Raw genomic sequence first — 14,419 nt, forward strand, 5'->3', positions numbered from 1 at the left:
TATGTATGCATGTACTTTGTATGTATGGATGGATGTATAGATGTATGGATGTATGTATGTACAGATGTATGGATGGATGTACAGTCGTATGTATGTATAGATGTATGTATGTATGGATGGATGTAGATAAATGTATGGATGGATGTAGATAAATGTATGTATGGATGGAGCCTTTAAACAAAGAAACAGCTGTTAGTTTTTAACCTATCCTCCGTCTGAAGCAGAACTGGGTTATCACTGGATCTGACTGCTTCTTTTCATCTGTGATGATGTGTTTACTGGTTTCAGCTGAGCTGCTGCCTAAACAGACACACAGAAAATGTTTTAGGTCTCATTTTCTCCCGTCCCTGTCTGTGCAGGCTGATCGATCCACTGCTGTTCCCTCAGAGTTTTTTCTACGACCCTCTACCGTCCTTTCTCCCATCGCCGTGTTTCACAGTCTCAGTTAGGCTCTCCTCTGTGTGGAGTTGGCATTTAGCTCGCCTCTCCATCTCCCTAATTGTCAATTATTCTCCGAATATGGAGCTCGGCTGCTTTGGCTGAGCTCGAGTCGTCATTAGGCTGTGTGGTGTAGCAGAAAAAGCAGCATCAATGGGCGGTCATGCCAGCAGCCCCAGCAGGTGGCATTTAAAGAAGCAATCAACCGCCGTGCTGCACATGTGAGCAGGAGAATCACCTCCGCCGGCTCCTCCTCTGTTTATCACTTTTTATTACAGCAAACATCTCCAACGTAACAAATGAGGTTGACCTTTACTGCAAGAGATGCATGTTGTTCTGCCTCGGAAAGTGACGAATAACCAAAAACAGTCCAGAGATGACGAGTGTGCGTTGATGAGGACGAGGAGAGCTACAGGCTTACTCCACCATCATCAGTCATTCTCATTTCAGCTCAAAACTGAGCTGTAAAACCAGAATCTTACTGGGCTGCAACTATTGGAGACTAGTTGGTGCTCACATGGAAGTCTCTAACAAATGTCTGAAAATGTTTGACAGTGTTCTCAGTTTAGTTGTTTGAAGCACAAAGCCTCACAGCCTTGTTGCTTGAAAACATTCAGCAACAAGTCTCAAATTCTTCTCCAAAACACCAAAGTTGTGTTTTAACACATAAAGGAGTTCTCCGTTGTCAGAAAACATCCAAATCTACAGCTCTGAATGTCTAGGTCTAAAAAAAACCTGCTATTGAAAAAACTTTCTGGCTTCACTACATAACCATCATCCATAAATGTGAGGAAGATGCTGAGGTGAGTGGGCAACAAAATAACCAAGAATATGCCACACAAAATGTGTAAAGAGAAATGAGTCAAACTGCAACTGAAAATCTGTGCTTTTTTAAATTTTTATTTTGAGTCGTCAGCTGATCCTCCAACAATCACAGCTCAGGGAGATACCACCTTTAGAGAATCTTACAAAATTCAAACTTTATGTGGAGCTTGGCTTGTCTGTGCAGATTTATGCAGATCGTGACAAACTCTGTGGTGACCAGTGTTTTTTTTTTTTTTCCCTGTCCCGTGAAAACATTTAACTTTCTTTGATCAGCACACTGCAGATGTGAATCTGCATGAACTGTGATGGATGACGGGTCACGCCTGCAGATGGATGCACAACAATTGCTTTGGCCAGGAGCCAATGGACAGCATTCAAAAATGGGAAAAGTAATACAACTGAAAAATGAATCTTCTCAGGGTTTGGTTTAGTATTAAACTAGTTTGAGTACCCTTCTTATTAAAAATGTTACCGACATGAAGAGGTTAAACACTATCCTTAACTTATCCTCCACCTGCTGCGGAGGAACCATTAGCAGAGGAACTGCTGCACTTACTCTCATTTCTGCATGCATTAAAGTCAGGTGATAAACCATGCATGAAGAGCTGCAATCCTCTTCTTCGTTTCTCTCTAACGTCATCAACAACAACTCCAGAGAAATCTGCAGCTATTTTCTAATTCCACGCTTGTCATAACTCCCCGCCGCCTCGCTGAAACCCGGCGCTGCACTCCTAAATAGAAATATACCAGAGTTGTTTATGACGTGACCTCAAATCCAGCTGCGTACTGCAATTTGCTAAAGATCCACTAAAATGTATTTTTACTGAATCACCATTATTAATACACTGGCGCTATAAATGTGCATTGCTAAAAATCTTAACATGCTTTGGGAACAAAAAGAGGAAGTGAGGTTGAGAGGAGGACGGACGAAGAAAGATGAGACGGAGTGAACAGGCGGTGGGAGTGCTGGAACAAGGATGGAGCCGTGCACCACCGGGACTCCAACAAGCACTGCAGCATTCTGTCGACTTCATCCATCACTGATCTGCAGCAGCAGCAGCAGCATGGTGTGTGTCCTCTGTCTCTGTGAGGACCAGCGTGAAGGATTTCACCTGGAGACTGAGGGCATTTTTAGACAGCAAGTCGATTTCAGCCGTCCTTCACTTTTAGAACAGACTGGGTTAAAGTTGAGCGTTTAGCTTTCCAGGAAATAAAAAGAAGCTTAAAACGTAAATTTCAGCTCTATATCTGCAAAACTGACTGTTTGACAAAACTCTATAGGTAAGCCGAGCAAGTTCTTTGTAGTTTGATGTGTTCTTAATGTTGCGCGACGAGTGCGTTGTTCTTTCGGCTGCTCCCTTCTTCAGGGGTCACCACTCGCTCAAAGACTTGGCAATTGTTTTTACACCAGCTGTCCTTCCTGACCAACCACAGACCACCGAGCTACCACAGCCCTCTGTGTGGAGCAGGAAGCTGTCGTCTAGGGCACCCGGGGGAGCAGATGGTGGGGGTTAAAGGCCTTGCTCAAGGGCGCATGGTGGGGCAAATGAGGGTGGAAGCAGATGTGGGTGTTTCATCTTTCCCGCCTACATTTTGATGTCGGTCCACGGAGTTGAACCTGCGACCTTTCAATCACAGGCCCACCTTCTTCTACCTCTGTGCCACCACTCACCCCTATTGTTGCATAACGAGTATTTCTGAATTTCTGATTGACTGTGGAGAATGAGAAAAAACACGAATGCATAACATCAAAGTTCATGCTCGATCATCCAGGTACAAAACCCAATAATGGTCGGTCAGGTCATCCGATTGACCATTACTGGATTTTGTACCTGGATGATTGAGCATGAACTTTGATGTCTTGAACCACTTAGGCTGAGGCTGCCTGCCTGGGAGGAGTCAACGGGGGACAGGACAGCCCCCAGAAACCATCTTATCACTAGCAAACTGGTTGGTCCACTAAAGAAGTGCACTGCTTAGTGGGGAAAACAGTTTACAGGGGACTCCTCAGACTGACGAAGCCCTCTGGATAGAGGGCAAACGTCTTTCCACAAAAATAAACTGTCCAGATGACCTGACTGACCATTATTAGATGAATGCCTAATGTTCCTTGAAAGAATGCCTCACAGACCAGTGACTGTTGTAACCTTTTAAACGATGTTGATGCACAAAACCTCATGTGAGATCTCAGGATGTGTCAGCGCTCAGAGTTCATTATGAGATGAAGTCCAGCTACAATACACCAAATGCTAGCTCAATACGTGTAAAATCGACTGAGGTATAGACCCTTTTTTTTTAGCTTGATTTGAACTGGATTTGAATTGGACTGACTCCAACAGCTGTAGGTGTACACCCAAGCTGTAATTTCTGAGTTTGAATAAAATGTGTCCTGTGGTTCATGAGATATTTTGATGACACTACAGCCACGCAGACATTGGTAAAAACATTATCGCCCATGTTACGCTTTTTCAATGTGGACGATAACGATCTCGTGTTAGCACTTGGACTATGTGATGAGGATGGAGTCACCCTTAAACTACGAGTATATTTTGAAATTATGGGAAAAAATGGAAAAGGTTTAAAACAATCAAGTTGTTATTTTAGAAAATCCGTTTACCAAAAACTAAACTCTACTAAACATGTTCTTTTTCCCTCTTGAAATGTGAGTAATGTGGACTTTCTCGCCACCGAGTGACCTGGCATGGGAACGTCAGTGTTTTGATTCCATGGAAAGTAAGAAAAAATATCAAACGGAAGAAAAAAAAAACAACAACTTTGGTGCGTCGATTTTATTTTGTTCCCAGCGGTACGGTGCAGTCAGGTGCATGAATATCTTCATCAACTAATGTCCTTCCAAAAAGGTCTAACTGAAATACTGTGTTTAGGGGATTATCTGAAGTTTCGGTGTAAATTATATATGACAATTTATACTTAAATTATATTACACCAAAAAAAACAAGTTGTTTAATGATTCTAGCTGCACAGCTAGTTGAGCTTTACTGTGGGATAAATAATTTGGAATGTTAGGGACATTTAATTTAAACACAAACAACTTGCCAAAGTTTAATAAATAAGAACACTAACAGCTTTCCATACTTTTTCAATTTTTACTCAAACATTGTGCCATACATATTGCCTTAGTTAAGTTAGTAAATACTAAAACAACTTGCCATACTTTATTGAATAGATACTCATACAGCTTGCCTTTGTTAATTTAGTAAATACTAAAACAACTTGCCATACCTTATTGAATAAATACTCATACAGCTTGCCTTTGTTAATTTAGTAAATACTAAAACAACTTGCCATACCTTATTGAATAAATACTCATACAGGTTGCCTTCGTTAATTTAGTAAATACTAAAACAACTTGCCATACTTTATTGAATAGATACTCATACAGCTTGCCTTAGTTAATTTAGTAAATACTAAAACAACTTGTCATTCTTTATTGAATAGATACTCATACAGCTTGCCTTAATCTTACTTGACTTGACTTAGTTAATTTAGTAAAAACAACTTGCCATACTTTATTGAATACTCATACAGCTTGCCTTAGTTAATTTAGTAAATACTAAAACAACTTGCCATACTTTATTGAATAGATACTCATACAGCTTGCCTTAGCTTTAATAAATACTCAACTTGCTATACTTTACTGAATAGATACTCATACAGCTTGCCATACTACACCTCAACCCTTTCACAGTTTTTTTTTTTTTCTTGATGACTAGGAAACTTTTCCAAACAGCTGATTTGAAACAAACGGGCCAGTTTTTAACCTTGTGTGTTGTTCTGACCCGTCATGGTGGAGAGTGTTTAAATCATCTTCCTCTGCTGTTTTTTCTGTCATAAAATGGTGTTAAATCAAATGTGTACCATCTAGATCGGCGAAGTGATAATGTACTTGTTATGTATTTCCCGTATTGTTAAGACTCAGTGTTTGGACAGTTTATAGTCTTCAGCCTCAAAGCTTTGTTGCTCAGAACATGTTAGTAGTTTTGTTATAGTACTTAAGGTTCTGTGTGATGGAAGAGTGTGAGTTTTTCCTTGTTTGCTCACAGGAATGCCATTTTACATTATTTTCTTCCAAGGTGCGCAATTTTTAAAGTTGCGTTGCAAATGAGAAAAGCGTTTAATAAGACAAAGAAACATTTAGACGTTTGAAGAACATTAACTTGGTAAAATTGTGTGAAAGTGAATATTTGGATGCAGAGAACATTAGTACAGTTGTTTAATTAAAATGATTTTTTTAAGAGAAAATTACTTAAGCTGAAAGGAGATGTGACACTTTCTGTTATTGACCAAATGATTCAAATTCACATTCACACACAGATAAGTAAAAATGAAAATTGTTCAAAAAAACAAACAAACAAACAAAGAAAAAAACCACCTACCATTGTAGTTTCAGCAATGGACCCAAAACTGTTGATAAAAATGTTGCAGGTGACGTTGACAGGCGGACCTGAAAAAATGACAGAAGAAAAGAAAAGCGATGTCAGAGTACACGATTAATAAAGGTTATAATACTGTAATCCAAGGCTTATTTAATTATAAATATATTAACATTCTGGTTTTTGTAGTCTCTGTTACATTAAGGCATTTTTTTTTAATTGATTACCACATAAAAACGGTGTTTTCCATGAGAAAAGTGTGTTTTATAACCATTTGCCCATGACAAACAACATTTTTTTGGGAATCATAAATAATAATTTTGCAGTCTAGTTTATATATTTGATTATAATCAATGTTGTGCACATGGAAGTCTTTTTTATGTCAATGCTTCAGGAAATTGTCAACAACCCAAAACATCAAATATACAGAAAACCACAAAAACTCACAGTCTCTGCTGTGAACCATTCTTTATGTATTTATTATTAAGTTTGGTTATCATTTATTTAAATATTTGTCACCTGGATGAAACGCTCAGTTTTTTTTCCACTCATTTAATTATTAACAAAACCTCTTAATTAAAGAAAAACACAGAGCTTCTTTTGAAATGTACTCGTATTTATCTACTACATAAAAAGTTTTTGATTTTTTTAGATTTCTGATTAAATAATCTTCTACTTAAAACATAAAAAATTGGTTAATTCAGACAATAAACTAAAATTCTTTGTTTTTCTCCTCCTGTCTGCGACACTACCGTATAGGATTGTGTTAAATTATGTTTAAAGCTTCTTCACGTCCTGCATCTTCATGCTGGCTTCATGGACATCAAATCTTCTGAAAATGCTCCTAAAACTGTCGCCTTGTATGATTTTTGTTTTGTGACACTTTGGAGGATGAAAAAAAGAAGAAAGAGGCAGAAAGTTTTACAATAAACATATTTTAAAAAGGTCTCCACATACTAAAGAGAATAAGTAAATCTACCTGAATTATTTGCATACAAATACATAAAATCCTCAAATCGTCACAATCGACGTCAGACCGTTTAAAGAACGATACTTTCGTATGATAACATTTTTGATGACAGGAACATAATCAGGTCAAATGCATATTAAAGCACTTATTTACGTGCATGACCCTAGTGAGGGTCCTCGAGGAAGTCATGGGAGTTTGTCCATCCAGTCTACATTTGTTTTGTGGACTTGAAGAAAGTATTCAACCGTGTTCCTCGGGGTACACTGTGGGGGGTGCTCCGTGAGTATGGGACTGAGGGTCCGTAGTTCAGTCCCTATACAAGCGGTGCAAGAGTTTGGTTCGCATTGCCGGTAGTAAGTCAGACCCCTTCAGGGTGGGGGTTGGACTCCACCAGGGCTGCCAATTGTCACAGATTCTGTTCATAACTTTTATGGACGGAATTTCTCGGTGCAGCCAGCGGGTGGAGGGTTTCCGGTTCGGTGGCGTCAGGATTCCATCTCTGCTCTTTGCAGATGGTGTGGTCCTGTTGGCGCCATCGTGCCGTGATCTTCAGCTCTCACTGGAGCGGTTCGCAGCCGAGTGTGAAGCGGCTGGGATGAGAATCAGCACCTCCAAATCTGAGGCCATGGTCCTCAAACGGAAAAGGGTGGATTGTTCTCTTCAGGTCGAGGGAGAGGTTCTGCCTCAAGAGGAGGAGTTCACGTATCACAGGATTTTGTTCACGAGTGAGGGAAGAATGAAGCGTGAGATTGACAGACGGATTGGTGCAGCGTCTGCAGTATTGCGGACTCTGTACCGGTCTGTTGTGGTGAAGCAGGAGCTGAGCTGTAAGGCAAAGCTCTCTGTTTACCAGTCGGTCTACGTTCCTACTCTCACCTATGGTCAGGAGCTCTGGGTAGTGACCGAAAGAATGAGACTGCGGATACAGGCGGTTGAAATGAGTTTCCTCTGCAGGGTAGCTGGACTCTCCCTTAGAAATAGGGTGAGAAGTTCAGTTATCCGGGAGAGACTCGAAGTAGAACCGCTACTCCTCCACGTTGAGAGGAGCCAGTTGAGGTGGTTCGGGAATCTGGAAAGGATGCTCCCTGGGTTCCTTCCTAGGGAGGTGCTTCAAGCATGTCCAACTAGGAGGAGACCCCAGGGAAGACCCAGGACACGCTGGAAAGACTATGTCTCTCGGTTGGCCTGGGAACGCCTTGGAATCCTCCCAGAAGAGCTGGAAGAGGTCGATGTTGAAAGAAATGTCTGGGCCTCCCTGCTCAAGATGCTGCCCCCGAGACCCGACTTGGGAATAAGCGGAAGATGATGGCTGGATGAATGGATCTTTTAACTTTGGTTAAAATTCAATAGTTTACATTCAAGTCTTTATCTCTTCAGTTACGTAAATGGACTGTAAAGCAGCTGGATGGAAAACTAATTTTTCCTGAGTCAACAGCGTGTATGATGGTCACACTGTGTTACATGATGGTGTAACTTAAGGTCAAACTGCGCCTCGTGCAAACACACACATCAACACACACACACACACGCTTACACCACAGAGTTTGTGTTTCTGGCTCAACTCGCCGTCTAATCCCACAGGCTGGAGGCTGGCTGCGTATGAAGGAAGGGGTCTGGATTATTTTGATGGCCAATTACTCTTCCTGTCACAGTCCGAGGACCGCCCGAGGCCACGGAGGAGGTATATCAAGCCAGAGTCATTCACACGCACACAGAAAACACACAACTGTGGCTAAAGCATGATGTAGGCTCGCACACATCCGATTAAAAAAGGAAATAAAAAAAATCATTAAAGTTAGCCTTGGGCGAATGTTTCCCATGTGACTTATATGTTCTGGATCCAATTAGACCCAACATGTTACTTCCAGGACAGCGAGGAGGGACGGAGAGGAAGGGAAAAGTTTACCTGACACGCAGGTAAGAAATAAAACACCGCAAACTTATCAAAACTTATCCAAATGGGTATTTTTACATAAACTGATTTGAACAAAACTAAAATAAACTGGTTGGACTAAAACAATTGGACTGGGATGGAACAAATGGACCTGAAATGTCTCGATTTGGACCATATTTATCTGAAGTGAACAGGCGGGGGAGTTGTTTAATTTAATAAAACTGGAGTTTATTTACTTTGACTACCTGGATTGAAGTTACTTTAGTTACACTATTTAATACAAAATGTTAGAATTGGATTATAATTGCATTTAATAGGAAATTAACTGAATAAATGTCAGTATATGCGATATTTGTTTACATTTTGTTTTTTAATTAGGTCTGTGTTTTGGGATTCTTGTGTTTCAGTTGATTTATTTCTGCTTTCATGTCATCAGTGCTTTTAGTTTTCTCCTTATCATCCCTCACTCCTCTGTTTCTGCTGCCTTCAGTCCAGCCACGCCCACTCACACCTGCGCCCTGCTCACCTGCCGCAGCTGCAGCCCCTTCACCTCATCAGCTGCGGCATGTTAAGTTTGTTCATCGTTTCATTTCCTGCCGAGCGCAACATCTTTTCCGGTCCTTGTGCCTTTGTGTATTTCCTTTTTCCCTTCTCGAGTCTCTTTAAGTTTGCTGCCATCATCGTGTTTAATTTATCGTGTTTATAATAAGAATAAATTTATTTTTTGAGCTCCTCACGTCTTGTCTGAATTCTGGGATCAAACCAAGCTAAAGCCGTGATAATACCTCATCTTTAACTGTGTTTGTCTGGATTGAACTGCAGGACCATGAGAGAATACACCTTTTTTAAATAACTAAATCTGCTCAACTATTTCGAAAAAATGAATTTCAAATTGGAATAAATGTAACAGGACTGAATTGGAATGACCTGGATTAAACTATTTTAAAATAAACTATATTAAATTACTTTTTACTTATTTGAATTAATTTAGTTAAGTTCAACTTGAATAAAATGAACTAAATTCAGTTTAACGGTGCTGAATTGAGCTGATTTGTGAACTGGAACAAATTTAGTTGAACAGGAAAGCATTTTTATCGCTTTTCACAATGAGAGGTGGGTGATCATGTACCGTCATTTTCGCTGTATAAGTCAAAGATTTTTGCATAAATTAGAATGCCTGTGACTTATACAGCAAAGTAATGTATTTATGTTTCCATATTTATAAACCAATTTTTGGCTGAGATTTGACCATTTCATTCATTCTGACATGGAAAATATTGAACACTAACATTTTCAGTCACTAGAGGGACCTCGACTAATATGGCAAGCCAAGTGTCTCATTAATAGGTAAAAGTGGCTATTAATGAGAGACTTGGCTTGCCATACAAGTCACCTTCATCTCACTCCAGAACTCCTGGAGCAAACGTCAAATCAGCTGCATTTCGCCGCGCCGCCCAGAGGAAATGAAGCTGATTTGACCATTAATTATTATTATTATTGTTATTATTAAGGAAAAGTGCAACTGAGACACACCTTTGCTATAATTTTGAGCAAACAAATAATTGTTTTTAGGTGTTAATCTTGTTAAATTCTTGTTAAAGTCCTCCCATGCACGCTCCCACCATTTGGTAGCCAATCAGTTTTTGGCACAACACCGGCCCACATTTCCAGGTTGTCAGCGATGACGCATAATTGATGCAAAATATTTGTATGTTGTTGTTTTTTTCTCACTTTGTTAGACATATTTGGACTGATGCCACTTATAACGGCGGTGCGACGTGTACGGCAATTGTGATAATGTGTGTACGCATGTGTGTTTCTTTGTAAGCAAAACATCTCGTAAACCATTGATTGATTATTGATGAAACCGTCAGAAAGTAGCCACTGGATGTGGATTTAAAACAGATTAACTTCGGGAATCAACCTGACTCAAGATGGCCGCCACCACTCTATCTTAAATACAACGGCTTTAACTCAGCCAGGTTTGCAGACACTGGACTAAAACTGAGTTTGGTGGTAGCCCAGAGTCCTCTTTATCTCGTACTCTGAGGGCTGACAAATTGGCATGCAGGGTGAGCGATGTGCATTTCTTCAGAAAAAGCTAGTTTTGCTTTTTTAACTATTATTTGGAATTTAGAATAAATGCAAAACATCAACTGCGGTGCACCGCTCCTCTTATTTTTCTGCTATAAAAGAGGACAATCTCTTGAAGGTGAACACAAACTGGTGGCTGACGTCTGGAACCTGCACCGACACGACGAGTCAAAGCTCCGAGTGCATGGGAGGGTTTTATCCACAAACCGCCTGGCATTACATTATCTGTTTTCTCTGAGAAAGGCTTTCCAGGCCTAACTCAACATGCCTCCTCTCACCCACACACACATCCCAGCTTTGTTAAGAAGCCCTCCATCAGAGGCCTAACCGCCTGGCAGGAGGGAGGCGCGAGGAGAAATGTCATAATTTGTCTCTTCTTGACATCCCTCGCAACGTGTCAGGCAAAAAACAAAAAGATAAGAAGTTAAACCCACCAAATACCTCCTCTTTCTGCTTCTTCCCCTCTTTTCTGCCACAGCTACTCCATTTAAGAGCCAGCAAGTGAAGGACGGCAGGAATGAGATCTGCTTTATTTCTTAACTGCTCAATAAAGCAGAAGATGGGGGATGCAGCAGAAACAGACAGATAAAAGCGCAGCTCGTTAAGTGTCATGGAGGACAAACATCCTCCTCAGCGTGCGTGAGCTCACAGACATCTCCGAGCTTCTACAAACCTTTTGTATCTAAAACTCTTCCTACAGTTTGAAGGAGGTGCAGATCCTTTATTTAACCCTTGGAGCAGTGATCTTAAAGCCGCTGCCTCACTGGGTCTTTTCCAAATGTTTCAAAGCTCAGTTTCCTTCTGTGAGCTGCAGAGCATCGCTGTCATCACAAGAACAGTGATTATGTTTGGAAAATATGTGCAACACATTTTCTCAAATAGCAGTTGTCAGGTTAGTTGTAGGAATCTTAGAGCTACAGAACATTACCAGAACCGCTTTGATGATACAAGAACCGCTTTCCTCAAACCCTCCTCAGTAAAATTAGAAACATCTCATCTAAAATGATGCAGAAAAACTGGTTCATGCATTTGTCACATCACTAGACTGGACTATTGCAATGGTTTGTTATCTGGGTGTCCAAATACGTCCTTATAAAATCTCCAGTTGATCCAAAATGCTGCTGCCAGAGTCTTAATGGGAGTTACTGGGAGAGATCATATCTCTCCAGTTTTAGCTTCTCTCCACTGGCTCCCTGTCAAATCCAGAATTGAATTAAAAATCTTACTTCTAACCTACAAAGCCCTCAACAACCTAGCTCCATCTTATATGACAGATCTTACTGTTCCATATTTTCCCAACGGAGCACTTCACTCTCAGACTGCAGGTTTACTTGTGGTTCCTAGAGTTTCCAAAAGCAGAGCGGGAGGCAGATCTTCCAGTTATCAAGCTCCTCTCTTGCGGAACCAACTTCCAGTTTCTGTCTGTGAGGCTGACACATTGTCCAGTTTTAAGACTTTCCTTTTTGATAAATCCTATAGTTAGGGTTGGCTTGGGTTTCCTGAGTTATCCCTTAGTTATGCTGCTATAGGCTTAGTTTGTTGGAAGATAAACTGATCACGTTTCTTCACTCTGCTGTTGTCTTTACTTCCTCTACCCGTTTGTATTTGGAATCATTTCTATCCGTAACATGTTTTTGTGTCTTTCTTCCTATAGAAAGTTCCCCTGGACCTGACATTCTGTTTGTCTGTTCCTCCTTCCTGTCCTCTCAAACCCAGCTTGTCGAAGCAGATGGTCGCTTGTTCTGAGCCTGGTTCTGCTGGAGGTTTCTTCCTGTTAAAAGGGAGTTTTTCATTTCCACTGTCACCTTTGTGCTTGCTCAAAATAAAAGCGTATTTTAAAGATGACGATATGAATCGATGTTTTAGTTTGGCCACAATATAATTGAATCATTAATCATTTAATCGATATATTGATTTAAATTCATGTATCGTCACACCCCTATCCAGTCATCACTGTGCAAGAGGCGGGGAACACCCTGGACAGGTCTCCAGTCCATCACAGGAACACAGAGACAAATAAGACAAACAACCATTCACTCACTCTCTCACACATAGGGACAATTTAGAGTTACCAATCAGCCTAACATGCATGTTTTTGCTCTGTGGGAAGAAACTGGAGTACCCGGAGAAAACCCACGCATGCACGGAGAGAACATGCAAACTCCACCCAGAAAGGTCCCCAGCCGGCATCTGAACCAACGACCTGCTTGCTGAGAGGCGGCAGCTCTACCAACTGCGCCGCTGTGCAGGTTTTCTAACCATCTAGTCTTCCATCAGTCACAGCTCAACGAGGCCGTCCCTTTAAGACCTCCAAGAACCAAATTTGCTTTTCTTCTTTTTTAAATCCATCATCCAGCAGAAATGGTCTCACACAGAAATCTGCCTCACTGGGTCCACAGGCTTCTAGTGACATATTTGCAACATGATGCAAAATTCAATCATCACGACTTGAGAATTGTTTTTTTTTCCATTCACTCTTTAAAATGAGAAGCTGAGATGCGTATTTCATCTAGTTGCATAGATTTATCTTGTTATGCCGTAATTTGTTTGTTCTGCAGTCATCTGACAGTTTGGTTGTTGGTTCCATTTAGTTTTTATCTTTTAAAGTCTTGCCGTTGTGTCAAAGTGTGCAATTTGCGCTCTGGGATGGAAAACAAATGAAATGAAATTGATTTTTGTAACATTTAAAAACAGCAGATGTCGTCGTGTTTAGTGGCTCCGAATGAATAAATAATTCTAAAAGTGTGAAAACTACGATGAAGAACACAAATGTTCTAAACAAGCGTTGCTCTACAGTTGGACGTGATGTTTAATCTTCAAGGTGCACAAACTGATAAAATCTTGGATTTGGTGTTCAAAGTCAGGGCAGTCCATCTTCTGTCTGGGGAACGGGGTTTAACCGGGAGTCGGGTCACGTCATGTTTGCAGCCGAGGTAAACACGACGTCCGTTACCTCAAAGATGCACGACGAGCTCTTTTCAATTTACATGCACACAAAGAACAAAGTTAATCTGGATTTTTCTCTTGTAATCACATTGAACATTAGATTAAAGCTGCACGGCAGAGTCTCTAAATCCAAACCCAGTTGTCCCTAAAAACAGTTTACGATTCCAGTTTTCTCTTCATAAATCTGTAACTTTTTAAATGTAAAGCAAAGACACGAATTCATTTCAATCCAGAGGCGGCGCACCTTCCGCACACAAAAACAGAGCTAGGACAAATGCATTCACTGCATGTGTCAACAAGCAAACCGGCTCGAGCAACAACGATGGATTTAGAAGAAGTAAACAGAATTACCGACTAAAAACAGCTTTCTGTAAATAACAGCACTCCGTGTGTGCAAATAATCAGATATAAACTGTGCATAAAGATATGAAGGTGCATGTAAAAAACAAACTAGTCTTGTGTTCAAGACCACCTGACCCGAGACCAGACCAAGACATTTAGGGTCCGAGACCAAGACCTCAAATAAAATAAATAAAATGAACATTTTTCATTATAAAATATTTTTATAGAAGTTACATGCTACAACTTTAAGTTAGCTTTTGAATGAATGTATCAGCTTTTATACATTTTCAAAGCTAAATAACAAAGAAATCAGACATTCAGTGGCCTAACTTCATGTGTTTCAACAATAAAATTACACAACTGTTAAAGTGGAAGCAGTTTCATCACATGCCAAGTCTTAAACAACTGAAGTGGCAGAACAATCTTCATAAGTCCAAACTCAACAATAACGATAACCATGTAGTTGCACTGTGGTTTCAATAAAGTAGTACATATACACCTAATAAATGAATATTA

The 14,419-nt window shown here is 40.4% G+C and overlaps 1 protein-coding gene across 1 annotated transcript in view; it reads right to left on the reverse strand.

The window, feature by feature from the left end:
- glra1 (glycine receptor, alpha 1) overlaps positions 1-14,419 on the reverse strand; it is a 132,125-nt gene that overhangs the window by 62,814 nt on the left and 54,892 nt on the right. The window contains exon 2 of the mRNA XM_037675485.1: positions 5,661-5,728. Coding sequence (XP_037531413.1) covers positions 5,661-5,728 — 68 coding nt within the window. The remainder of the gene's footprint in view (positions 1-5,660; positions 5,729-14,419) is intronic.

Source organism: Nematolebias whitei, chromosome 4 (genome assembly GCF_014905685.2).
Source record: "Nematolebias whitei isolate Nwh7 chromosome 4, NemWhi1, whole genome shotgun sequence".
Lineage (NCBI taxonomy): Eukaryota > Metazoa > Chordata > Actinopteri > Cyprinodontiformes > Rivulidae > Nematolebias > Nematolebias whitei.